This window comes from Camelus bactrianus, chromosome 25 (genome assembly GCF_048773025.1).
Source record: "Camelus bactrianus isolate YW-2024 breed Bactrian camel chromosome 25, ASM4877302v1, whole genome shotgun sequence".
NCBI lineage: Eukaryota > Metazoa > Chordata > Mammalia > Artiodactyla > Camelidae > Camelus > Camelus bactrianus.
Window position 1 is genome coordinate 37,751,614 of NC_133563.1, and position 24,953 is coordinate 37,776,566.

The 24,953-nt window shown below is 57.3% G+C and overlaps 2 protein-coding genes and 1 long non-coding RNA gene across 5 annotated transcripts; all 3 read left to right on the forward strand.

Moving 5' to 3' along the window:
• Positions 1-6,461: 6,461 nt before the first annotated feature.
• LY6E (lymphocyte antigen 6 family member E) lies at positions 6,462-10,912 on the forward strand. 3 transcript variants are annotated; one of them, XM_074353210.1, is made up of 4 exons: positions 6,462-7,009; positions 9,406-9,506; positions 9,876-9,995; positions 10,076-10,912. In XM_074353210.1, the coding sequence occupies exons 2-4, from the start codon at positions 9,455-9,457 to the stop codon at positions 10,294-10,296; spliced, it is 393 nt and encodes a 130-aa protein (XP_074209311.1). In that variant the 5' UTR covers positions 6,462-7,009; positions 9,406-9,454; the 3' UTR covers positions 10,297-10,912. The 3 variants fall into 3 exon arrangements, with proteins under 3 accessions (XP_074209311.1, XP_074209312.1, XP_010959438.2); XM_074353211.1 differs by having other exon boundaries at positions 6,877-7,009; positions 9,401-9,506; XM_010961136.3 differs by lacking the exon at positions 6,462-7,009 and adding an exon at positions 7,173-7,458 and having other exon boundaries at positions 9,401-9,506.
• Positions 10,913-12,459: 1,547 nt separating this feature from the next.
• Positions 12,460-16,400, forward strand: LOC123618609 (uncharacterized). The gene is made up of 2 exons (XR_012502328.1): positions 12,460-15,207; positions 15,371-16,400. It is a non-coding gene; the product is annotated as an uncharacterized LOC123618609 (long non-coding RNA).
• A 4,756-nt stretch (positions 16,401-21,156) lies between these two features.
• LY6L (lymphocyte antigen 6 family member L) lies at positions 21,157-24,953 on the forward strand. Its single transcript, XM_010961211.3, has 3 exons — positions 21,157-22,886; positions 22,983-23,099; positions 23,650-24,953. The coding sequence occupies exons 1-3, from the start codon at positions 22,814-22,816 to the stop codon at positions 23,874-23,876; spliced, it is 417 nt and encodes a 138-aa protein (XP_010959513.2). The 5' UTR covers positions 21,157-22,813; the 3' UTR covers positions 23,877-24,953.

Below are 24,953 nucleotides of genomic sequence, written 5' to 3' on the forward strand. Positions count from 1 at the left end.
TGCAGACTGCGGAGGGAAGTGCGGGACAAAACCTGGGTGAGGGTCGGACACTGGAGGTCTGTAGGAAAGGAATCAGAAAGAGATTTAAGGTTTCTTTTAACTAGAAGTGAATTTGAACAGACTGTTACGAGACAATACTAGACAAAATTTTCGGTATAGAACAAAAGGGATCTTCTGCTACATGGTCAAAAGTAGCTAAGGCTGGATGAGTTTATTTATAACATCTTAAAAATGAACTTTAGTGGCAATAGTACACTAATGCCAAACTAGAGTTTAGTTTTCTCTCTGTTGAGAAAATTACTTTTTTGGACTATTGGTCTGCTCTTAATAATAAGTTGTAAAAGAACTTTCTTTACCTTGTGAATCTGTAGTCTGTAATACATACGGACGAGTGGATACTAATTATTTGAAAGTATCTTCTTTCAGTCTGTCTTTTCTTTTTGGCTGTCGCAGCATGGTATCAGGTAAATCTTTTTCACCGTTCATTTTCTTAAATACATTATTTAAAAACGTCTTCTGTTAACACATGAATAGACATTCTTCCATGTCTTCTTAAAACCTCTAAGTTTTCCATTCTCGGCCTGAGTTCTGACCCCCCTGAAATGTTCTCTCCGGGATGCCCCAGCCCCGTCCCGACAGCCTTCATCCTTCATCCTCCGACCAGCAGGCCTTGGCTCCCCCGCCGGGCCTCCAAGGAAAATCCCCAAGTCACACAGCTCCCGACAAGCCCACTCCCTGCTGCTCTCAAAACATTTTTAGCTTTTGATTTTTAAATCAGTTCACACTGACAAAGAAGTTTCAAAAATAATCCAGAGTTTTCTAGAGACCCGTCCTTCAGTTTCCCCAAGTGTTGACTTCTTACATAACCGTAGCCCTGCAGCCAAAACTAGGAGCCCAGACCCAGCGCCAGGCCCTCGGGGATCCACACATGGTCCTGTCTTGAGTCCAGAGCCCAGTTCAGCACCGGACGTCACTGCACCTCCGTCCTGTCCCCTTGTCTCCTCACCCTGGGACATCCCCCTCCAGAGGCCCTGGCTACTCATGACGTGCCTTCTAGGCTTTCACTCCACCTCCTTCTAAGACCCCAGTTCATCGTAACTAGCCCCGTTCTCAGCAGGTGCCACTCATTTGGCTTTGCCCACCTGTCTGGGCATGTGTGCGTGTGCGCGCGCGCCTGATGCGATGTGTGTACGTGTCCTGTGGGCATGCGCTTGTGCGTATGTGGCCTGGTGGTGTGTGTGCACGTGCGTTCTGTTTGCTGTTGCTGTCACGTGCACAGTGCTGGTGGTGGCACGTGTGCGGCTGTGTGCTCAGGGGAGTTGCATGGTTGGGCATCCCTCCAGAGCACAGTTGGGGGGCCCTCCGGTTTCCCTCTCCCCAGAGTGCAGCCCCACCTTGGCCCTGGCCTAGCCAGGACAGCAGAGGAAAGGCAAGGACGCCAAGATGGTTGCTCCTTTGGCCCCAGTGAAGCAGGTCAGGGGGCCGGGGAACTGGTAGGGGAGGAGAACCCCCCGCCCACCCAGAACAAGAGGATCTGCGGCAGAGCCCTCCGACCTCCGCCGCCTCCCTGGCCACTGTTGCAGAGGGGCAGTTCGAATGAGGAGGAGACTTTCTCCTTTCCCAGGTGGGATGCTGAGGGGTGGCATTTCTGCATTTTCCAGTAGAAGTTTTACAATAAGCTGGCCTGCAAAAGGTCTCGGCATGGCAGCAAGAGACAAGAGAAGAGTCTCTGAATCCCGCTGCCCGTCCCTTTCGCTGGCTCAGTGTGGCAGCCGCAGAGGCTCATGTTTGGATCTCCCCTAAAGAGCCAGCTGGGACAGTGACAGGGCGCGGACAGGGGCTTGAGCAGGGCCACCTCAGCCCAAAGGGAGCCTCCTCTGATGAGCGACCCACTGGCCAGGTTGAGACTTTTGGGAACTGTGCTGATGTCTGGGTCTGGAGCCAGGCTGGTGAAGCAGTCGTCTGTGTGAGAAGCACGTCCAGCCTCCAGTGGCCACAGGTGGCTGACAGCTGCCTCTCGGGTGGCACAGGGCCAGGTCGGCTGCTCTATTGGAGGAGCTCAGAGCCCGGCCCATGGTGCCCGCCAGCAGAGTTGCAGGGAAAGCCCCCAGGTCCTGGCGCCAGCCCCACCCTGGACATTCAGGGCCGCTCCTCAGCAGGACAGCAGTGCTTCCCCGTGGTGGTGGTGGTGGAGGGGGGGCTCTTCCCGCCGCCAGGGCCCCTCATGGAGCTTAAAGTAGATATGCTTGTGAGAGTGGAGCCGCAAGACTCAAGCTGGGGGGACCCACAGGGGGCCTGACCAGTGCGCAGGGCAGGGATGGCCTGGAGGCCTCTGAGATAAAAGCAGCGGCAGGGAAGGGATGAAGCCGGCCTGTCCCTGGGACCACGGAAGTGAATCCACCGAATGTCCAGGAGAAAAGAGAATGGAGTGCAGTTGGACTCACCGCGGCCTCGGAGCCAGCGCAGGATGCACTCCAGACTCCAGCCACGGGAGGGCGAGCGAGGAGGCGGAGGGGCGGGGACGGAAACTGAAGGAGCCGGACCCGGTGAAGGCGGCGGGGGCGGCGGGTGGCGCCCAGACCTGTGCGCTCGGCCGCGTGCCAGCCCGGCCCCAGCGAGCACCGGGGACAGGGACGCGTTCCGCCTCCAGAGGCGCCGCCGCGGGCCGGGCCGCAATCGCCAGCCGAGCCTGAGCACTGTGCACAGGCAGATAACGCTGACACCCGGCGCGGATGGATGCCCCTCCCTCGTAGGCTGAAACCAGGATGCCAGAGAGCGACAATGGCCCACCCCATCTGTACCCCCAGCCGCTATTTCCACTCGGCGCCATTCAGCCCCGACCCTCTGCAGATGAGAGGGCGGCGGCTCCAGCCTCCGAGCTCGAACAATGCTGCCTCGCCCGGGCCGGGCCACGCCGGCTCCTTGTCCAGACCTGGGACAGCAGCAGGGGCCAGCCAGCAGCCAACGTGAATGGCCAGAATTCAAAGTGCGCGTCACCCAAACCTCAGAAGTCTCTGCCAGGAGAAAGCTCCCCAGGAAGCATGAGTAGGGGTTCAGCTGGGATAGAGATTTACACACACCCTGGGGGAGGCGAGGGGACCTGCCACCCTCCACCTCTGCCCAGGGAGCTTCCCTCCCCCTACTCTCCCACCGGGCTTTCCCACTCCCATGGCACCTATGAAGATGGAAAGCTTCCTTCACCTGATGCCTGTACAGGTCTTCCATCATTCTGGGTCCAGAGAGGGGCTGCCAGAACAAACCCTTGAGGAGTAAGTATGTGACTGAGGGTGGGAGGGCTGGGTCACCAGCACAGACACCACTCGATCTCCATGCTGGAGGATCTGGGTCTCTGTCCTCTGTCCTCGGCCACCACTTCACTCCCTGGCTCACTAAGTCATCCTTGCAGGGTTGTGGGCACCAGCATCTGGCACCAGAGGGCGCTACAGGCCCAGTGGGTGCCTTGACCTCCTTCCGGGCAGCCAGGAGAGGGGAGGGGCAAGCAGGAGGGAGGCTCCTGACTTCTAAAGGGAGGATAGGGATTCAGGGGCCAGAGCGGGATCATTCCAGGGTTTCCTGGACCAGCCAGGATAGCGTGGGGACCCGGGAGCAAGCAGACCAGTGAGGGGCCACGCTGCACCCACCTCTACCCACTGGGCCATCCTCAGGACAGGGGCTGCCCAAGGCCAACTGGTGCTGAAAAGCAAAAAGCATTCTGTGCTGGGACAGGGTGGGGCAAGGGGAAAGCAGCAGCCCTGGAAATCAGTTAGTTTGCAAAGCCCCAAAAACTTGGGAAGCCTAGAGCTTTTCAAGCGGCTAATGAAGAGGGTGGAAGGCAACATGGGGGGGATGGGGTGCACAGATGGACCCCGAAGACCAGGGAAATGCTGGGAGAGGCACCAGAACTTGGAGGGGCTCCCCATGAGCCCCCACGTGCCCCTGCCGCAGGGGCCTCACTCCAGCTGGGCCCTCTGACAGTGGGGATGGAGCCTGTGGCCTTCCCAACCTGCCCAGCCCCGCCAGGGGTGTGCTTGGGCAGGGGCCTGGTCAGTGCTGGTGTGACCACACCAGAAAGCCAGGTGCATGGATGCTAGCAGATTTATGTAAAATTCCTCCTGGTCAGAACCCTGAAATGTCAGAACCCAGAAGTCCAGACAGATCACCAGGGGCTGGCCGCCTTCTGGATGGCCTAGGGAGATGGCATTCTGCCTGGGAAAGATCATTCTTGGGGACAAGAAGTCCTTAGATGGCATTTGCTCAAGACAGGACCTGGCCCAGATGAGAAAAGACTAAAAGCACTGGACACTGAGGGGCCATGCCAAACCAAACCCAACCTCAAGGCAGGGAAGATCAGTAAAAGAGCAGGGAGCAGGGTGGTTGGCTGAGATGCCCATCTTGGTCAGAGCATCCAGTGGGTCCTCCCGTTCCCCCCTGGGATGAAGCCAGAGTACCTGTGCTCCAGGTCATTGCCTGCCCAGTCCCCTGAGATCCTGTGAGGTGGGCGGTTCTGTGCTCAGAGGAGATGGAAAGTTCCAGTTCTGAGCCAACTTCACCCAGAAACCCCTACCCACCTTCTGGTGTCTGAGATGCCTCAGAGAGAAGACAACTCACAGTGGCCACAGAACTCTGGGTGGTGACGACTGGCTCCTGCCCCAGGCACACTCTGAATGGCTACTGTCACCACATGGCATCCAGCCAGGGAGATCCAGGTAACCGGATTTCCCCTACTGGCGTTCCTACGTCATGTTTGCCCTGGAAGGATTGTGTGCAAGCCCCAGGTGGCCCGAGATGATACCTGGCGAGTTCAGATCTGCCTTTCCAGCTTAGGGAGGCTTAGTTACAGGAATCTCTTTCAACTGCCTGGAACAGAGGTATCCGCAGAATGACTAGGCCTGAGAGCAGGCAGACACACACCTAGCCATTCGAGTGGGCGTCCGGTGGATGAGAAGCCAGTTCCCAGAGCCCGCAGTTGAAGGAGGGAGTCTGAGTGGGCCTGCCACGGGTGGGTGGGCCTATTAGGGAAGCCCCCTGGCATCACTTTGGTCCCCAGGAACGCCTCTGGCTGGTAACCCCAGCTATGCCAAGCCCCTGGATAGGGCGCCTGGATATAGACCCTGACGTCACACCTCCCAGGACTGCCGTGGGTTCAAGGGTGCGGCCTTCTGAGTGCAGCAGGCTAACCTGGCCACAAGCCCCACCTCTCAGACAAGTTCAGCTGGACTGAACGTTGAGAGCAGGCTTCCAGCTCAAGGGAGCCAGCCAGCCTCCCAGCATGGTTTGCATATTATGTTTTAGGGGGAGGTGTGGAGGTGAGGCAGCCCTACCAGCCGCAGTCCCTGACCCCTAGAGGTGACACCCAGAAAGGCCACAGTCTATTGCATGTCCCTGGGGACAGTGGAGGGACAGCCATCACTCCAGAGCCATGAAACCAGAGGATGTCATCATACCTGAGCTGGGACATCTCATGACACAGAGCCCCACCTTCATCCTCCAAGGAAAAAGCCTGCGAAGCCTCCCCAAGTTGATCAATTCCTCTCTCCTGTCATCTAGATGTTAACAGAGGACCATACGAGAAGCTGACCCTGACCCTAGAGCTCTGAACCCACACACGCGCTCACCAGACAATCACACAATCACCCACACTCACAGGGTGCCTAGTGTACCCCTACCCTCTTATAGGGGTCCCTCTTCCCACCCTGCCATCCTGCCTCGGCCCCTCCCTGTCGCCGCCCCCCCCCCCCGTGTATGGTTAAGAAACCACTTCAGGGGCCCTCCCCCACTGCCACCGCAAATGTCACCCAGAAAGTCTTCAAGAAAAGATCAGGTGCAACAAACAGTTCCAACAGGAAATGTGTCATGAAATATTTGTGAAAAAAAGTGTGACTCTCCAGAGAGCAATCAGGGGCCAAGAAGGCTCTGCAGGAAGAGGAGGTGACAGGGACAGGGAGAGCCCTCTGCCTGGCAGCCCGCGCCCACCCGCAGGCCTTAGCACCTCCAGCTCCCGCAGGCTGCGCGGGAGGGCTGAAGCAGAAGCAGGAGCAGGGCCTAGGGTGCTGCAGGCCACCCTGACCGGCTGGAGTCTGGCTCACAGCCGGGGTGGAGGATGCAGGACCAGGGCTGCACAGTGGGTGCTCTGTGAACACTGGTTGAAGGAAAGGCAACTAACGGGCACCTGGAGACGGAGCACAGGAAACTCACTGCCTAAGGATGGCCAGCTTCACTCCAACAGAAGCCTCTAGGTCCCGCACTGGAACGGTCAGGCCAGGCTGGTTTTGTGAGACCACCTCGCTGCCTGCAGACTGGGCTGGAGGGCCGGGGAGCACCCAGGAAGTTCTTGAGTCCTCCTGGGCAGAGGATCTTGGCCCAGGTCGGGGGAGCCACACTGAAGGCCTTCCTGCTCCCAGAGGAGGCAGGGTCCCGAGCCCGCCAAGGCCGCCGCTCCTGCGGCCCAGATCTGCTGCTGGACGGTACTGTGCTCCACCGCCCAGAAGCCCCCTCCTCCAACCTCCGGACACTCGACCCGTCACCACCCCTCCCCCACCCACGGGAAGGCTAGCAGCCCGACCCTAGGCGCGGCCGGGTCAGGGCACCTTCTCCGCCTCCTCGCTGCCCTACCGCACGCTGCTGACGGGGTTCCTGGTACTGCCCCCTCGGCCCCCACGGACGCATCCCCGCCCCTATGCTCTGCCCCTAACGTGTCTGGCCACCTGTGGGCCTCCGGGCCCCGAGGAGCGCTTCCCGCACCCCTGCTCAGCCTCGACGGGCTGTCCCGCGACGTCTGCGCCGCGGGGGACCGGACGGACCGGCTGCCGGGGCGGACCGCGGGCCAGCAACTGTGGGCTCTGCGCGAGGATGCAGGGCCGGGGGGCGGGGCCTGGGCTTCAAGCCCCGCCCCCCGCGCGCCCCCCGCTCTCGCGCGCCGCCTCGCCGGCCTGGATGCGGGCTTCCGCGGGATCGGGCTCGGGCACAGGCTGAGCAGCGCGGCCAGGCCGGACACCTGCGTCCGCCGGCGGTGAGTTGGGGCGCGGGCCGGGCAGACGCGGACTCGGGGACGAGGCCCCAGGCAGGAGGGGGAGCGAGCAAGGGGGCGCCAGGGAGGCAGGAGAGGCCTGCGGGAGGCTGGGGGAGGGGTCAGAGTTGCGAGCAGGCCCGGCCCCAGGGCGCCTGGCCTCCACTCCCGGTCCCCTAGCCTCCCAGCCCTCCCCAGTATTTCCAAAGATCTGGGGCCGGAGCGGGCGGAGACTGCAGCCAGGCGCCTTCCCTGGCTGGGTAGCCCAGAGCTGCGCCGCTGCTGGGGGCCCATCGCCCAACTCTAGGTTTCCCTGACCTCTCACGTGGGGACTGGGAAGGGGCAACCTTCCTGACTTGAGGAGGGGGCTGGGATCTTGATGGACCGGCAGGAAGGAAAGAATTAAGCGCCCTGGTGGATTACGATGGGGACAGGAGCCCGCCCGGGAACAGGTGAGAGCACCTTGTTTAGCATAGATTATGCAAGTTTGAGGTGCCTAGGAGCCCAGGCCCCGGTGCTGGGCCATCTGGTCCCTTGCCATCCCGGGGATCCAGGACAGGCTCCTTCCTCTCCTGCTGGCCCAGTCACTGAATGCCCGGCTTTCCCAGCAATCAGCCCTGTGAGCCTGGGGTGGAGTGCTCCGTTTGCATCCCAGATGGCCCTGCTGGCTCCCCCAGGGCTCCCTCTGCCTGACCCTGCTGATGTGGATCCACTGGGGCCAGTGTCTGGACTCAGCCCAGTGGGGCCCACTTGGTGGGGTACCTGGCAGCAGCCTGTGGGGATGCTGGCCGTGACCATGCCTGCACATTCCAGAGCTTCCTTCAGGACAGCTCAGAGCTCCTCCTACCCAAACCTCACTTTACGGAGGAGGAAACAGAGTTCCCTTCCTCCCTGAATCACTTGTTCCCGGGGAACAGGCCCAGCTTGGCACTGTTCTTGAACATCTTCAGCTCCTGCTCCCAACCCCAAGACATCAGCCCGGGCCCAGGGCTGGGCAGGAGACCAGGGGCCCATTCTCAGGACCTCCGCCAGCCCCTCGCAAAATCTGTCCTCTCCCTGGCTTCTCCTTCCAGACCAGCATCCCGGGGCCCTAAATGCCCTTCCCTCGCCCACGGCTATCCCCAGCAGAAAGCACCAGATGCTCCTCCCACACCATGCCTCCTGCAAAACAGAACCAGAACCTCAGCTGGTCACATTCAAAGTGCTTTCTCCACCCCCTGCCCAGGGCCTCTGCCCAAGGGAGGGTCCTGGTGTGCGGTAGCCCCCACGGACTCACACCCACCCAGCCCAGCATGTGCCTGTTGCCTCTGGTGTGATGGTAGCACACTGCTGGGTCTCCTGGAGCCTCCCCCCAGCCACACAGCGGGGGGACTAGCAGATACGAATGGAGTCATTGCCTTCAGTGCGAAATAACACTGAATGGGAGAACCCATCACCCCCACCCCCCAGCACAGAAGCTGCCCATGAGGGTGCTCAGCTAGACATGCCTCATGCCCCCAGCCCCGCTCGGTCGCCACGTCAGGCACAGAGCTGGCCCATGGAAAGTTCTGGATGCAGGTCAGCTACTGTCATTACTGGTTGCCATCCGCCTGTTACCAACCCAGGCCCTTGGACTCTTTAATCAGAGGCCAGACGAGACTTCCAGGCAAGGCTTCATGAGGGCTCGCGCTGCAGCACAAGGGAGCAAAAGCAAGAAATGGGTGCCCTTGCCCGCTCCCCAAGAGTAGCTGATTGGGGCTTAAATGGGGTGACCATGGGGATGGATCCGTGGGTCAGGCAGCTTAGCTCGTCTGTCCAGCCCCCTGCGCAGGAATCGTGCATGCACAGCACCTGCTTTTGCTCCCAGTACCTCAAAAATATAGTTTGTGGCTTTTTGCACCCTATTGTCCCAACTACGCCTAGGCGCAGTTATTTTCAGTCACTTAAGACTTGTTTCCTTCTTCCTTGTTGCTCAAGGAGACATTTGTCCAGCTGCAAGCACCGCGGGAGAGAATCCCAGGTCCCAGCCGGTCTCATAACCCGCCCCCCCATCCCACCCCTGCCAGGACTGCGGGCAGGTGCCACTCCCTTGGCCTCCCTTCCTGTGTGATTCCGAGAACCTTAATGAGTGCCCCCATCTGGCCTCTAGTGTCCCCTCTGCCAACCACTTTTGCCACAAGCTTGGGGAAGGGTCTCAGCCAGAGGGAGTCTGCACTGAGCAAGGAGTAGGCTAGGAATGGAGAACGGAGCAGAAAGACCCTCTGTACTCTGGCCCCGCAGCTGCTGCCCCATCTACAAACGGAACGCCAAGGCCAGTGGCTCTGGCCCATTTGGAAGAGTGAGGCGCTGCCCCAGCCCCAGGGCTCAGCACAGGGAGGGTGGCAAGCCTCACCCACCAACCAACGGTCTTTTCAGAGCAGGGCTGACTTCTTTGGCTTCGTGAGGCCCCAGACGCCTGCCCACACCAAAATGAAGGTCTTCCTGCCGGTGCTGCTGGCTGCCCTCCTGGGTGTGGAGCGAGGTGAGATGCCCTGGGGCCCCCGGCCTCTGGGTGGGCTGTGCCCTCCTCCTGGACTCCCTGTCCCTCTTCTCTCCCTTGCAGTGCCCAGGGGCCCTTCAGTTGGGTGCTTGTGTCACCTGCCCTGTGCCACCTAAAAGGCCCCTCTCCCCTAGAGCAGCGGTCATTCCACCCCACCCCTGCTCCCACTGGAGTCCCTCCGGGGGGCCAGGGTCTGGTGTCACTGTGCTTCCTGGTCCCCAGCCCGGGCCTGGCGTACCGCGGCTGCTCAGTGAACGCCTGCAAAGGCCGGGCGCCCACGAGCCTCTGGGCCAGGGCTGGGAGGGCTGCGGGAAGACTCCCCTGCGTGAGACGGGCGCCCTCCTCGCGCAGCCCGCTCCCTGGTGTGCTTCTCCTGCACGAATAAGAACAGCAACTGGTACTGCCTGAAGCCCACCGTCTGCTCCGACTCCGACAACTACTGCGTGACCATATCTGCATCCGCTGGCATCGGTGAGCACGGGCAGCCAGGCCCCCCGGCCCCGGCTCTGTCCCCTCTGCCCCTCCACTCACAACCTGGTCTTCTTGTGCAGGGAACGTGGTGGACTTTGGCTACACCCTGAACAAGGGCTGCTCCCCGATCTGTCCCGGCCCGAGCGTCAATCTTGGAGTGGCGTCCGTGGGCACCCACTGCTGCCAGAGCTTCCTGTGCAACATCAGTGCAGCCGACGGCGGGCTGCGGGCCAGCACCCACGTGCTGGGCCTCGGGCTCCTGCTCAGCCTGCTGTCCGCCCTGCTGCGGCTTGGCCCCTGATTGCCAGGACCCTGTGCCCAGCCCAGACCCCCGAAGCTCAGGAAGGAAGGAAAGCGCAGCCCTTCCTGGACCACTGGGGATCTTGAAGCCACCTCCTCTGACTTCTCACCCTGCCTGTCACCCCCTCCGCCTGGCTCTGGGTCCCCACAGGCAGGCCTGCCCCTGTACCTACACCTGCCAGCTGCCCACCCTTCCGGGTCAGCCTTCCTGGGGGAACCTGGGAACGGAGCCTGAGGGTTCCAGAGTCAGAACCAAGTCCTGGGGACACACTGGGAGGGGCACCTAAGCCCCAGGCCTGCCCTGTCCAGGCCCTGTTCCACCCCCAGGTACAGAAGATGTGCTGTGTGGATGGGTGTGTGGTCAGTGCACCCTGCCAGGCATGGCAGGGGGCGTGGGAGTAAGCATCAGGGTCCCCAAGCCCCTTTGCCCTGGCATCTGTACACCCCTTATTTCATCACTTCGAGGGCAGCCTTTTAGGGCACAGGGCTTCCACTGATCCCACGTCTAGGCTGCTGACCCAGGAATCTGCTCCTACCCCCAAATCCAGCTGCAGCTCCCACCCCACTGGAACCCCCTGCTGCTTTGGTGCCTCAAATAAACACAGATGTTCCCACCCCTTCTTGCTCTGGGTGTGACTGCCTGTGGCCCACCTGCCTGGGACTGCCCCTCCCAGCAGGATCCTAATGTAGGGAAGGCAGCAGCAGAGACCCAGAGCCTGGGGGGAGGGGGTCTGGGGTCCTTGTGATAGGGCCCCACATTGAGGCCCACTTGAAGGCAGTGGGGGAAAGTCCACAGCCAGCTGCCCTCGGCCGGGCGGGGTCACTGGGGAAGTTCATCCTCAGAACAGGACTGGACAGGGGAACCAGGAGAGAGGTCAGCCTGCTTCTGGGAGGAAGTCAGGACCCTACAGAGGGAGGGGTGAGGCTGAGCATCAGGCCCAGCCAACATCTTGCGGAAGGATCCAGAAGCACGCCAGAGCAGTCTGGTGGAGACTCCCGGGGTAGTGAAAGTGTCATGGTTCACTGAGTCAGACCAACATTAAAAACCCAAGCAAGAAAAAATTCAATGGGAGGGAGATCCGACTGGGCCTCAGGAATGCTGGTTCTCCATGGAGTTCTGAGTCCTGTAAAAGGAATGTTTCTCACAGTTCAGCTCCACAAGGATTAAGGTGCCGCCCACCTGCAGTGCACCCTGAAGGCAAGTCCAGAGCAGAGAGTTGGATGAAGCACTCTGTGTTGGATGTAGGCCTCTAGAAGTTTAAGAAGCACATCTAAGGAAAATTTCATTGACACTGCCCCATTCTTGCATCTTCCCATAAACTGGAAGCACTCAAATCATGAGATGTGGTTTTTGTGACTAGCAGTCATCTTTTACCAAGATACATGCTTGACTACCTGCATTTTCCAGCCAAAAACGTCATATATATCCTGGCTCCTCCGCTACCTCTTTGGAGCAGTTCTTCAGCGTTACGGAGAGGCTGTCTGCTAGGCTGTGGTCTCAGTAAGGTCCCCGGAAAAAGCAAACTCACCGTTCTCATTGTGCAATGTTTGTTTGTTGATTTGGTTTCATATTTGGCTTTTTATCGACAGTTCCCACATAGACTGCATTCACTGTGTTCACTCAAAATAAATCGAAGCGACTTTGCTAGAAGGACTGAGACCAGCCAGGCTGGGCAGAGCTGGAACCAGGTGTGCAGAGGAAGATGTAGCAGGAGACTTGGCCATCGTGGTCAGGAGTTAGCATCTGGCTCTGGGGACGCTGGGAGCCACAGGGCAGGAGGTGGTGGCGGGACGTCTGTGTGGGTGATCTCTTCTGCTGATCCCAACCTTGGAGTCCATCTCTGGGCACCTACTGCTTTCCAGGTGACATTAATCTGTTATTACTCTTCTGACAACTACACTGAGAGGGGGCGTGATTACCTCTAGTTTTGAGAAATGGAAACCAGAGCTTAGAGGGTTGAAGCCACTTGCCTACTGGGTCTGTGACCCTCGGGGCCCAGCGTTTCCTCTGCCCCGGGTAGGAGGGCAAAATCCCTGGAGGGCTGATTCCAAGGCAGCTAGACCTCCTGGGGGTGGCTGGTGGTCCTCTCAGTTCCTGTTGCCCCTCCCTGGGGTGGGAGGAGGCTGGGTTGGGCTGGGAGGGGGAGGGGTTGGAGGAGGAGCCCAGGGCTCTGAGTTTCCATTTCCTACCACAGGGAGGAGGGCAGGTAGGGAGGGAGGGGTCGAGAAAGAAGAGGAGGAAGGGGAGGAGGAGGGGAAAGGAAAGCATTTCTAGGGCCCTGCCCTAGGCTCTCCCTCCCCCTGGCATCTGGCCAGGCTGCAGTGGTGCTGTCCAGCCTGGGCACACTTAGGGCAGGAGACCAGACTCCCTGGTCTCAGTGCACAGGGACCCGACTGATGCCTGCCACTTCTCTGTAGCCAAATTCAGCTCTGTAGTGTCTGGCCCCAGCCCCCACGCCTGCCCCTCCCAGGCTGCTCCGGGAGGAAGAAGGTCTTGCCCAGTGTCTAGGCTCCATCTGTGGTGCCCACAGCCCAGCCCAGGGGGGGCTCTCCACCCCCTCCTCCCCAGTCCTTAGCATTTCCTGCATTGCCCTGCTCCTGCCGTCCTGTGATTAGCAGGGCCCCAGCCTGCTGACCTCCGCCCCTCACTCAAAGGCTATCTATCCCATGACCATGGATGCCAGGTAGCCGTGGCCCGGCCTGGGTTTGTCCTGCCTCAGCTTGCAGAGTTCCTTTGCTTCCCCTGCCTGGCTCCCCTGGATTTGGGGGGGAGGGGGATGAGACCATTCCCAGAGCTGGTGGCTGAGCCACAGCCCAGCTGGACCTCCCCTCTCTGAGCCCCACCCAAGGATGCTTTCTGGGACTCCTTGGGCAGAGGGGTCATAACTTCAGAGGGTGCATTCTGGGAGGACAGCCTCCTGGAGAAATCTGAGTGACACAATGGAGTCCTGGGAGGGACTGCATTTAAGGTCTGGGTGAAGAGTAGGGGATAAGGGGTGCTCTAGGGGCAGGGCTGCTGGGACAGGACCTGGGGACTCTGAGTTAGCCGGCAAGGTGCTCTTGCCTGGGCGCCCACATGCGGCCCCAGGCTGATGGGAACCCTGAGGCTGCCCGCCGCCCGGTCTGCCCTCTTCCCTCTAATTTAACATCTGGGGACAGAGCAGGGCGGGGCTTTCTCTGATTTTCTTCCCTGTGCTTCCTTCTGTTCACTTTGTGTTTTTTCCTCCAGTTTCTTTGATTTAGGGGTTTGATTCAAGTATTTGAGACAGGAGGGAAGGGGGCAGGGCATGACCATTAAAAGAATGACACAGCAATTAGCACCAACATGGGGGAAGATTCAACTCCCAGGAGACCTTGAGCGTCAGTATACGCTCATTGAAATACAATGGCTGCTGAATGGCCCTCCCACGCGTGCCGAGGCAGTTTTAAGGCCGACCATAAAAGAGGGTGGGTGGTGGTCCAATTCCTGAGAATCCCTGTCCCTTCCCCAAAGTAGCTGGAATAACCCTCCTACTTATTAGCATATGAAGTTACCAGGCCCATAAAAGCTAGCAACACCGCGCTTCTTGGCCGCTCTGGCTTGAGTGAGAAGGGCCACACTCGGTCCACGTGCATGCTAGGCGTGCGCTCTGCCACTGAGCTATACCCTCCCCCCTCTGCTTTTGCTTTAAACTGAGCACCCAACCCCTACACCTCATGGCCTTTCTCTGCCCTTCTGAAACAGCCTGCACTCTGTCTGTGGAGTATGTGTCTCTCTAAATAAACCTACCTGTACTCAGCTGTGGCTCGCTCTTCAGTTCTTTCCTGCGTGAAGCCAGGGACCCACGCTTAGCGGGACACGTCCCAGGGGCTCAACCAAGACCTGGAATACGGCTGTCCCCTCGCCCCACATGGCCCATGTTTTTCCAGTATCATATTGTCACTTTTTTTTCCCTTTTTACTGAAACCAAAGGTTAGAGGTTTAAAATTGTTTTCTAAAGCATTGATGCTTGATTATAGTCTTGACTATACGGAACGTTATTTTCTTGAGTTTGTCTCTTTAAAGTCATTTCTGCTTCACTGTGTCTTGCTTAAAGGGCACTTTGAGAAGTCTGACATCAGTCTGCTGTTTTCCTAACATAGGTTTTGTGGATTGTAGGCAATAAGGGTGGTTTCTGTATCTTTCAGAATTTGTACAGGCGTAGTCTTAGAGGTCACCATTCTGGGTCATTTTCCCAGGAATGGGTGAGCCCTTTTAGTGCAGATTTGGGTCATTTTGTCCTCTTGCTTGCCTGCCTTCCCATCCCATGCTTCTGCCACAGTTTCCGACCTGCAATTTCACAGCCTGCTCCCTTGGAACTTTGTAAGTCAGTCTTTACTTCCAAGCGGGTCCTTAAGTTTTCCTCCATTTCCGTCCTCACTCTCATGAGGAAATTTCTCATTTCATGTCTTCACTTTGATCGCCTATTTGTTTTGAGGTTCTGAATTTCTGGAGCAAGGTGTTCATATTTTCAAATGTTTTAATTCGGGTATGACGGATTCTTCTGCTTCCTGGCTGGTTTTCCGGGACATTTGTCAGGAAAAAGGTTTTCCTCCCCTTTTACTTCTCCCGCGGTGTCTTCCCGCGGGTGGGCCCGCAGCGCCGCCTCCCGGACGCCGGGCCGCGGCCGCCCTCTTCCGGCTGCGCGGTGAAGGGCAGCTGCTCCTGGCGGCCGAGGTCCGCCGATGCCGCCGGCGGCGGCGGCGGCGGTGGGAAGGGTGGGTACCCTGCAACATTAGGAGGCTCCTTTGTTGCTACAGTACTTAGTTTCCCCCTTCTTCCTTCCTTCTTTCCATTTGTCACCAAGCCTCCTGGGGTGTCGGCCCTCCTCCTGGTTGGCCACCGGAGAAGGGAATCATCTCGGACTAACCCTGCGTCCCCACGTCCTCTCAGGTACGTCGCCGAGAGCCAGGCGGCTGATCAGCAGCTCCCAGTCTGGCCCCCAGCATCCCCGCACGGGGAGCCGAACCTTCTGTTTCTGAGGGTGGCTTTTGTCCGAGCCCATCGCACTCAGGCCCTAAGTTCCTTTCTCCCATTTCCTCCCGTTTCCCTCCAGCGACACCAACTCTGCCCAGCAGGTGCCCTAGGTCCAAAGATACCTCTGCCAGAAGTTTGCATTCGTCTCTCTACATGAAGGTAAATGACACCTGTGGTCTCTCCATCTCTTGCGCATGCTGAGGGCATGGGGCAGGTGAGGTCCTGTTCCCTCTCTCTGTTGATCTGAATGCCTTTTCTTCTAGAAACAGTAAAGAGAGTTGGATACAGGAGCTGAAGTTATCCTAGGGCAGTCGAGAATTCAGTGGGTTTTTTAAACTTTAAGATTCTAAATTTATTATTGCTATTATATAGAAATCCAGTTGGTGTTTATGTATAGCTCTTATAGCCAGTGACCCTTCTAAACTCCTGTATTAATTCCAATATTTGCTCTGTACATTACATTCTAAATTCAAAATCATGCGATGTCCAAATGATGCAGTCGATTCCTCATCGTCAATGATAGTCCCCTTGTTGCTGCTGTTCCTGTTCCTTTTATCCAGGGCAGAGTGACGAGAGGTGGTGGTGACAGGAGGAAAGTGCTCAGTAGTTCACCACAAATACGATGAACGTGAGAGCTGGGTTGGTAGTGACCTTTATGAGGTCAGAAAGATACCTTCTATTCCTCGTTTGCTGAGTTATCATAAAGCGTGTTGAATTTATCAAATGATTTTCTGTACCTACTAGATTATACAGTATGTTTTCTTTTTTATAGGCCACTGATTATTTTCTGTATTACATTTAGGATATGTTTTCATCAATTTTCATGGGCTATTGCTCTGGCTTTTTTTTTTTTTTTTTTTGGTAAATCCTTATCCATTTTTATTTAAAAAAATCAAGATTATGCTAGCCTCTTAAAATTAACAAGGAAGTGTCACCCCTTTCTTTCCTCTAAAGGAGTTTCTGGAGGACTGATACTGTCTTTCTCCTGTGTGTTTGGAGGAGTTAAGCAGTGAGAGCATCTAAATCTGGAGTTTTCCTTTGTGGAAAGTTTCTTTAAAGTCAGCTGTTTGAGGTATGATTTGTAAAAATAAAATTTACCAATTTCTAAATATAGTTTCATGAGTTCTGACAAATACAGGCAGTCATGCACTTGTACCCACCACCACAATCAGCATATGGAACAGTTTGTCACCCCAGAGAAGTCCCTGGCACCCTCCTGCAGCCAGTTCCCGCCATCAGCCCAGCCCCGTGGGGCCAAGCATGTGTGCCTTTTTCTGTAGCCCTCCCAATTCAGCTGATGCCCCTGGGGCTCCCCCGTGCTGCCGCATGTGTGCCTGTGGCTAACCTCCACTCGGCCGAGGCACGAGCTCTCCGTGGGCACTCAGACTTGGAAACGAAGAGCTCTGAAAATGTGCGCACAGTCTGAACGTCCATCTTCATTTCTTTGGGAAAAAACCTAGGACTGGGCTTGCCCGGTCATGAGGTAAGAGTATGTTTAACTTAATTAGAAACCGCCAAACACTTTTGCCAAGTGGCTGCATCTGTGCCGGCGATGGGGGAGACTGCAGGGCCCCCCACCCTCGCTAGTACTGTCTGATTCCAGCCATTCTCCTCCGTGTGGCACGGTATCTCAGCAAGATTCTGATTTACATCTTCCTAAACATGCTGAACATCCTTCCATGTGCTCATTGCCGTGTGAATTTCTCTTTGGTGAAGAGTCTACTCAAACCTTTGGCCCATTTATTATGAGGTTGTTTGTTTTCTTTTTGTGAAAGTGTATGTACTATTTTAATATATGTAAATTTTTTCAACTCCTTTGGCACATATTTTGTCAAATTTATTTCTAAGTATGCCATGTTTTTGAAGATACTCTAAATGCCATTAAATTTTTTGTAACTTGATTTTAAAAAATTTTATTGAGATAATGGTGGTTTCACATGGAGCTTTAATAACAGATCTGTGTACACCTTACCCAGTATCTACTAATGGTAACATTTGCAAAACTATAGTATAACATCACAAAACTATAGTGTAATAGCAATATATTATACTGTTGATACAATTCAGCAGTCACACTCATTCTCCCGCTGCATACCCTTCTGAGAGTGTTCAGACCTACATGGTTTTATCAGCCGTGTGGGTTCCTGCATCCTCCAGGTGGTCCACGTGCTAAACCCCTCCGTCATCCCCAGGGTCCCTCCTGCTGACGTTTTATAACCTCCCTTCCTCTCACTCCACTCCATCCCGAACGTCTGGCAACCACTAATCTGCTCTCTATTTCTAAAATGTTGCCGTTTCAAAAATGTTATGAAAGTAGAATCATACAGTCTATTTCCTTTTGGTGGTTTCTTTTACTCAGCTCAGTCCCTACTGGACACCCATCCAGGTTGTGTGCATCAATAGTTTGGTCCTTTTGACACTGAGGAGTGTTCCGTGCCGTGGATGGGCTACTGTTTGCTTAACCATTCAGCTGTTGAAGGATGTCTGGGCTGTCCCAGTTCTTGGGTGGTACCAATAAAGCTGCTATAAGCATTCATGCACAGGTGTTGTACGAACATTATTAACTGCTCTGGGATAAACATCCAACAGTACAATGGCTGGATCAGGTGGCAGCTGCATGTTCAGTTTTACAAGAAAACTTCCAAATTATTTTCCAGGGTGGCTGTACCATTTTACGTCCCCTCAAGTGGCCCAGTGTCCCCGCGTCCTTACTGGCATTTGCTCTTCTCCTTAATTTTGATTTTAGCTGTTCTGACAGGTGTGTAGTGACAGTTCGTTGTGGTTTGGGTTCACATCCCCCTGGCAGCAGTGCTGAACGTGTCTCACATGTGTATTTGCCGTCGTGTATCGTCTCAGTAAAACACCCTTTTCCTGTTTTTTAATGAGATTGTTTGTACTGTCGCGTTTTGAGAGTTCCTTGCGTATTCTTGGTACTAAGCCCTTGTCAGGCATGTGTTTGGAACATTTTTTTTGCAACAAATGTTTGCAAACATTTCCTTCCAGTCTATACGTCATCTTTCATCCCCTTCATGTGGGTGTTCTCAGAGCAAAAGGGTTTCATTTTAATGAAGCCCGACTTGCTCACTTCCCCTTTAGTGGACCGCACTCTCAGTGGCAAGTCTCACTGAACTTCAGATTTCAATTCTGAATTATTTGCTTCTGGACCAGACATACAATCAGGTTTCTTGTATTAATCTTGTCTTCTGTGTGTCTTCGTCCCCTGTATGAATATTCCTTACAGTTTTCTACACAGACAATCATGCCTTTGCAAATACAGTTTTACTTCTTGCTTTCCAACCTGAACACCTTTGATCTCTTTTCTTGCCTATTTGCCTGGCCAAATCTCCCAGTAAAGGGAACAGAAACAATGAGAGCCGGTGGCCCTTCACCTTTAAATATGCTCTTAGCTGTGGGGTTTTCATGGCTTGCCTTTATCAGGGTGGGGGATTTCCTTTCTAATACTAATTTGCTAAGGGAGTTTTATCACCATTGAGTCAAATTTTTTCCAACAGCTCTTCTGTCTCTATTGAGATGAATACATCTTTTCCCCTTTTTTTGTCTTTGAATCTGGTGAGTTTCATTGACTGGTTTTCTAAAGTTAAATCAATTTTCCATTCTTTGGTTAAAACCAAATGGCTAACGATACTTCCTGGGCTTTGTCTTTGAGGGCCCATGCTAGTGTTCCACAAGCCACAGCTTCTGAACCATGTGGTACACAGTGGAAAGCCTGGGCCCCAACCATTCTTCTTGCACTGGGTGGAATTGCCCCCCCAAAAAGATATGCTCAAGTCCTAACCCCCAGAACCTGTGGATGGGACTTCTTGTGGAAATAGGGTCTTGTTGATTTAATCAAGTAATTATGAGGTCGTGCTGGATTCGGGTGAGCCCCATGCCCACCGTGACTGGTGTCGTTATAGGAAGAGGGGAACTGGGCCACACAGACACACACAGAGCAAAGAGGAAGGCAGGGACTGCAGTTACATGGCCACAAACCAAGGAAGGCCAAGGATTGCTGGCCACCACCTGGAGCTGGAAGAGACAAGCGAGGGTCTTCCCCTAAGCCCTCGGAGTGAGCACAGCTCTGCCAGCCTCCAGAACTGGGAGACCAGAAATTTCCTCCGTTTTAAATCATGTACATTTGGGAACTTCACTTCAGCAGCCTCGGAGCCGTAAACCTGTTGATGTAAAGCACCCTTCTGTCTGAGGGGATGTCCTACAAGGTCTCGGGGAGGAATCCGCTCTGTGGGTTCTCAGGTAGTGGTGCAGGTTGAGGCACTGGGGGCAAAAGCTTGAGCAAACTTGTGCCTCGGCTAGGTAACCATCCCAGCAGGAGGGACAGTTGCACCCTGCAGTGTGGAAATGGCACAAAATTATCAGCCTCACCAAGTAGCTGGCTGGCCTCAGAAGGGGTGGAGCCAGGCCGGTGGGTTGTTCAGCACCAGCAGTCGGCCTTGCAGGGGAGGCTATGCTCCCGGGCTAGCGCGGAGCCCCCAGCACCCCCCCCCCCGTGACTGCTCCACTCAGAGCCCACTGTGCAGAACTGGCTCCCAGATGGCTTGGCTCCACAACCTGGGCTATTACATCGTAATTGTCACGTCCGCCTGCAGTACCAGGGAGCAAGTTCCAGGAGCCTGCAGAAGGGCTGTGGAGACCAGGTAGAGCCCCGTGTCCCTGAGGGCAAAACCAATGGGCAACAGCCAGAGACCCATCCAGTTTGCGTCAGGATGGAAAATGGGAGGCTGAGTGCCATCTCCCCAATAAAAAGTCACAATCCCTTGCCCAGTTTTGGGACCTCAGCCAGTTTTCAGACTGGAACCCTGGGCCCCAGGAGAAAGGACCTCGCTGTAACACAAGCTTACAGGTGGTGACCTCGCACTTCCTCGGAAGTGCCCACGGCTTTAACTCCGGACACTACACTGAGGCACAGGGATGCCAGGACATTTCAAAAGCTGTGGGATGCCGGATGGGAGCCGACCTTTGTGCGCAGAGGCGTGAAGCCGCATCCATCCGACCCCTACACCTGCGTTAGCGCTACGCTGAGCTGTGGGGTCCGAGGAGCAGATTAAAGCAAGAGCCACGTGGAGGCACCAGTGCCTTCGCTGACTACTCTGTGGCAGCAAAAGCGGGAGCCAAAGCCGGAGGAGACGCGACTGCCCCCACTCCCCTGTTGCATCTCCGTGGGTCCATGTGCCTGAGGGTCGTGGGGGTCTGCTCACTGATGAGGCTCCTCCTGCATTTTTCGGACCCAGGAGTCGTGTGTGGAAAAGTGCGAAGTCAGGGGAAGGGTCTTCCCACCTTCTACCCCCGCTCGGCTCCTCCCCACCCCCCAGTCGGCTCCTCCCCACCCCCCAGTCGGCTCCTCCCCACCCCCCGCTGGATCCTCCCCACCCTCCGCTCGGCTCCACCCCACCCCCCGCTCGGCTCCTCCCCCCGCTCGGCTCCTCCCCCCGCTCGGCTCCTCCCCCCGCTCGGCTCCTCCCCACCCCCTGCTCGGCTCCACCCCACCCCCCGCTCGGCTCCTCCCCACCCCCCGCTGGATCCTCCCCACCCTCCGCTCGGCTCTTCCCCCCTCTCGGCTCTTCCCCCCGCTCGGTTCCTCCCCCCGCTCGGCTCCTCCCCCCGCTCGGCTCCTCCCTCCGCTCGGCTCCTCCCCACCCCCCGCTCGGCTCCTCCCCACCCCCCGCTCGGCTCCTCCCCCCGCTCGGCTCCTCCCCCCGCTCGGCTCCTCCCTCCGCTCGGCTCCTCCCCACCCCCTGCTCGGCTCCACCCCACCCCCCGCTCGGCTCCTCCCCACCCCCCGCTCGGCTCCTCCCCCCAGCTCCGCTCCGCCCTGCGCTCGGCTCCTCCTCCCGCTCGTCAGGAGGCAAGAGGGCGCCTGGGCCACGCCAGCAGGTGTGCTAAGAGCACAGAGGGTGTGAATCCTGGCGGCTGTGGGAAGCACTTCCTTTCCCCAGGAGGTCGGCGGAGAGCCTAGTCTCTAACCAGGAGCCCACAACTCAACTCCACCCCTTGATTTTTCAGAACCTGAGGGAGGGGGGAAGTTTGAGGGGACTCTGAGGTGCTGGGGCAGGAACCAGGTAAGGGATCTGAGGCAGCGGTGGGCCAAGGCCACCGTCAGCGTCACTCTCAGCACTGGAGGGTGGGTGTAGCAGGGATTTTCAGCTGTTTCCAAGCCGGGAAGAGAGGCCCCAGAGCACAGCGAGCTGCGAAGCTTCCTGCTCAGGTTCCGTCTGAGTTTTGACGTGGCGACTGGCAGCAACTCAGGTGCAGCACAGCTGGCCGGCATCTCGAAGCTGACCTGAAGCGCTCCAGGGCCGGAGCAGCGTCCGGGTCGGGGCACCCAGGTGCCGCTGGAAGCACAGGGTTTGTCAGAACTGCAAAACATCCACAAAACAGACAGCCAAGACAACAGGGCTCCCAGCGCCGCCTTCCTACTCCCCAGCGCCTGGCCTGCCCACCCGGGGTCCTGTCCCATCCTTGGTAACAGAGGGACTTCCTGGGAGGCCCGCTGTAAACAGCTTTGTTGGGCACACCAGCCACCCTCCCCACTGGTGTGGACGACGTCCAAGGGGTCCTGGGAGGAACTTGCAGGACCTGGGGCCCCTCTGCCACTGGTGTGATCCTAAGCTCACTGTCCACTCACTGCCACTTGGCAGTATTGTCAGAAACTGGAGAGAAGGGGCAGACAGTCTGCTTTCCTTTCGGGTCTGCTGCATGGGGACCCCAGACCTTTCCGAGCTGTGGGGCGCAGCTGCGGGTGTTTGTTCCCTCGGGCTTCCCCTCCTCCTCCCCTCCTTCACCTCCCTCTTCTCCTGCCTCCCCATCCCTCTTCCGCTCCTTTCCCCCACTCCCCTTCTTTCTCCTATCCCTACTCCCTCCTCCCCTTCCTCCTTCTCCCCTCCCTCCCCTGTTTACCCCTTGACAATTTCCTGGGTTCCTGCTCTGTGCCTGGCTCCTGCCGCTTTCCCTCTGGACAGCTCTGCAGTGCATCACTGATCGCTCAGCTGCCACTGTTCTTCAGCTCCAGTGATCCCTCCTCCCCCGGAAGCCCTCCTCTCTCCCCCTTCAACACCGCACCACTTCCCACCACGTCCACTGGAAGTCTCGGTCCTCCGTGAGCCTGTGAGGCCGGGACCCAGTGTGCTCCGAGGTCCCCAAGGTGTGAGCCAGGCCTTGTTCCGGGATTTGTCACAGGAAGAGAAGGAGGCATCAGAGCCAGTGCTGGGGCTGAAGCTGGCCCAGGGGGAAGAACCCACAGGGGAGACGCCCTCCCAACCTCCCCCCCTTCTGCTCCAGCGTGGAACCCAGGAGGCCCTCCCCAGAGCAGGAGCTGCTGAGCAGGGGCTGATAGGTGCCCACGTCTGGGCCCTCCCTTGGCTCCCTGCTGCACAGCCGTGGGAGGGAGGGTGCAGGAGGAGGGGTCGGGCTAGGAGGATAAGGTAGGGATGGGGGAGCTCAGGGTGCTCTGGGCAAAGCCTCCTCTGCTCCACCTCTCCCAACCCAGGCTGAGACGTCTAGCGTTATGCGGGCACTCGTTCTAGTCCTGTGGGCTCTGCTGATGTCTGCAGAGTGTGCTGGCAGCCCCACAGGGCCAGGTAAGGATGGCCGCTGGGCTCCGGGGCAGGGGCGTATTTCCCGCGGGGGCCCTTTGCGCGCAGCCGGCTCCAGCACGGCCTGGTGCTGCCCCATAGGTGAGAACCTGAGCTGCTACCAGTGCTTCAAAGTCCCCAGCCAGGCGTTTTGCACACCCACCGCATGTGCCTCCACGGACCGGGTCTGCGTCTCCAACGCGGTGATCTTCACCCTGAGTGAGTCCCTGGCGGCGCCAAATATGATACAGACAACAGACAGAGCGACACAAAAACAAGCAGCACAGCACAGGGAAGGTGGGCTCCCCCCAAGACCGCCCTTTCTCCTGCAGCGATGGTCCCTTCAGAGGTCCCCCGCACATCTCTACACAAATGGAGTCGGGGAGCCCAGGCCTGGTGCAGCGGGCCCCCTGTGCTCACCATCCGTGTCCTCTCTGCTCCGCTTCACCCCATCCCAGGCCCCTGGGCTGCCCAAGGGTTCAGGCCATGTGTGGCTTCAGGGAAGAGTCCCGACCTTGGTCACCCCATCTTAGCTGTGACATTGAAGGTGACCTTGAGCAGCTGTGCTCCCACTGCTGTGCAGGGCCTAGACTGGGAAGGATCAGGAGAAGGTATCTGGTAGACCTTCCAGGACCAGAAGTTCTCTGACTCAGGTTTGGTTCTGGCCTTCCCTGCCCATGTGGAGAGCACACCCCAGCCACCACCCCACCCCTACCCTGGACCCATGCCTCGTCCTCCTTCATGGACGCTTGTCTCCTCTTTTCTGCAGGATTAGGGGTGAAGATTTTGCTCAGCAAGCGCTGTGCTCCCAGGTGTCCCAACACCAACATGAAGTTTGAATGGCTGTCAGGCCCCGGGCTATTGGGCCAAATCATCAGGCAGTGCTGCTTGGGGTCCCTCTGCAACGGGGCACCCACCCCTCAGGAGAGTCCCTGGGCCCTTCCGAGGGGGCTTCTGCTCCAGATGGGCCTTGGCCTCCTCCGGGCCCTGCTGTGAGCCCTGGCTCCTCAGCCCTGCAGCCCCGCCTGTCCTCCCACCTCCAGCCTCTGTCCTGCCGCCATCCCTCTCAAGACCCTGGGTGGGACACTCCCCGCTCTGAGGTAGTCACAGGGGCTATCACCTCCCCCTGGACCTGGCCGCCTCTCCTGTCCCCAGGGCCCTTTGCTCACACAGCCTGGGAACGGAGCCCCACTCCAAGTGGGGAAGAATGGGTGTTTCCCAGTTTGGAGTAACAGCCACTGCCCTGAATGTTCTGTCCAGGGCCCCGTGAGGGGTAAAAAGAGCCCAGCCAGGATAGAGGAAGCTCAGCGCTGACTCTGGCTCCCCCAGTTCTGTGACCGTGGCCCCTCCAGCACCACCGTCCTGGCTACCTCTGTCCGTGCCCCAGGCAGAGTCTTGCGGTGGTACGGTGACCTTCACTCCTTCCGGAGACAATAAAGTCATTGTTTGACTGCACCCCCTCTTGCTTCTTCATCATCTCCACCCGCTGAGCCCAGACTACAGCCCCCCGGCCAGCTCTCAGCAGACTTGTACTGCCTTAACTCTTTAACTATGAAACGGATTTGGTGAGTTAACATTCATCAATTCTCTATCCGTTGGCCTCTGTTCTGGTCCTGTGTGCAGGGTTCCCCCTGTCCTCTTCCTGTCCTGTTTCCACTGATGGAGCCTGGGTGTCTGTGTCTCCCGAGAGGGCCCGCATGAGGACGGGGCTCTCAGGAGGCTTTGGAGAGCAGCCGGATGGCAGTGTGTGTGGGGACTGTGAGGGCCCGGGGGAGGCCGGCAGCTGGGGCGTCCCGATGCTGCGTCCGTTCCCCTCACCCTAAAAAGATACCCAAACACGCCACGTTCCAAGTTGGCCACGTCCATAGTAGAGTCGTGAGGCAGGTCACATGTTAACTTCACATGCAGCAAAGTCCCAACAACCTGTGTTTTCCCCCAGGTTCTGTTCCCCCAGCCTCTCCCACCTGCTGGGAGGACCCGCACCCCCAGCATTCTGCTCAGCCTTGAACGCAGCAATCCAGTATGCTCATTTTGTTCCAAATGTCCAGATTTTTATCATTTAACAAATAAATT

What these genes read in the sequence shown, in the direction of transcription:
- LY6L (XM_010961211.3), top strand. Translation starts at nt 22,814, where the DNA reads ATGCGGGCACTCGTTCTAGTCCTGTGGGCTCTGCTGATGTCTGCAGAG. An exon ending in TGGCAGCCCCACAGGGCCAG is followed by an intron (nt 22,887 to 22,982) that starts GTAAGGATGGCC and finishes GCTGCCCCATAG; the next exon opens with GTGAGAACCTGAGCTGCTAC. An exon ending in CGCGGTGATCTTCACCCTGA is followed by an intron (nt 23,100 to 23,649) that starts GTGAGTCCCTGG and finishes TCTTTTCTGCAG; the next exon opens with GATTAGGGGTGAAGATTTTG.
- LY6E (XM_074353210.1), top strand. Translation starts at nt 9,455, where the DNA reads ATGAAGGTCTTCCTGCCGGTGCTGCTGGCTGCCCTCCTGGGTGTGGAG. An exon ending in CCTCCTGGGTGTGGAGCGAG is followed by an intron (nt 9,507 to 9,875) that starts GTGAGATGCCCT and finishes CTCCTCGCGCAG; the next exon opens with CCCGCTCCCTGGTGTGCTTC. An exon ending in ATCTGCATCCGCTGGCATCG is followed by an intron (nt 9,996 to 10,075) that starts GTGAGCACGGGC and finishes CTTCTTGTGCAG; the next exon opens with GGAACGTGGTGGACTTTGGC.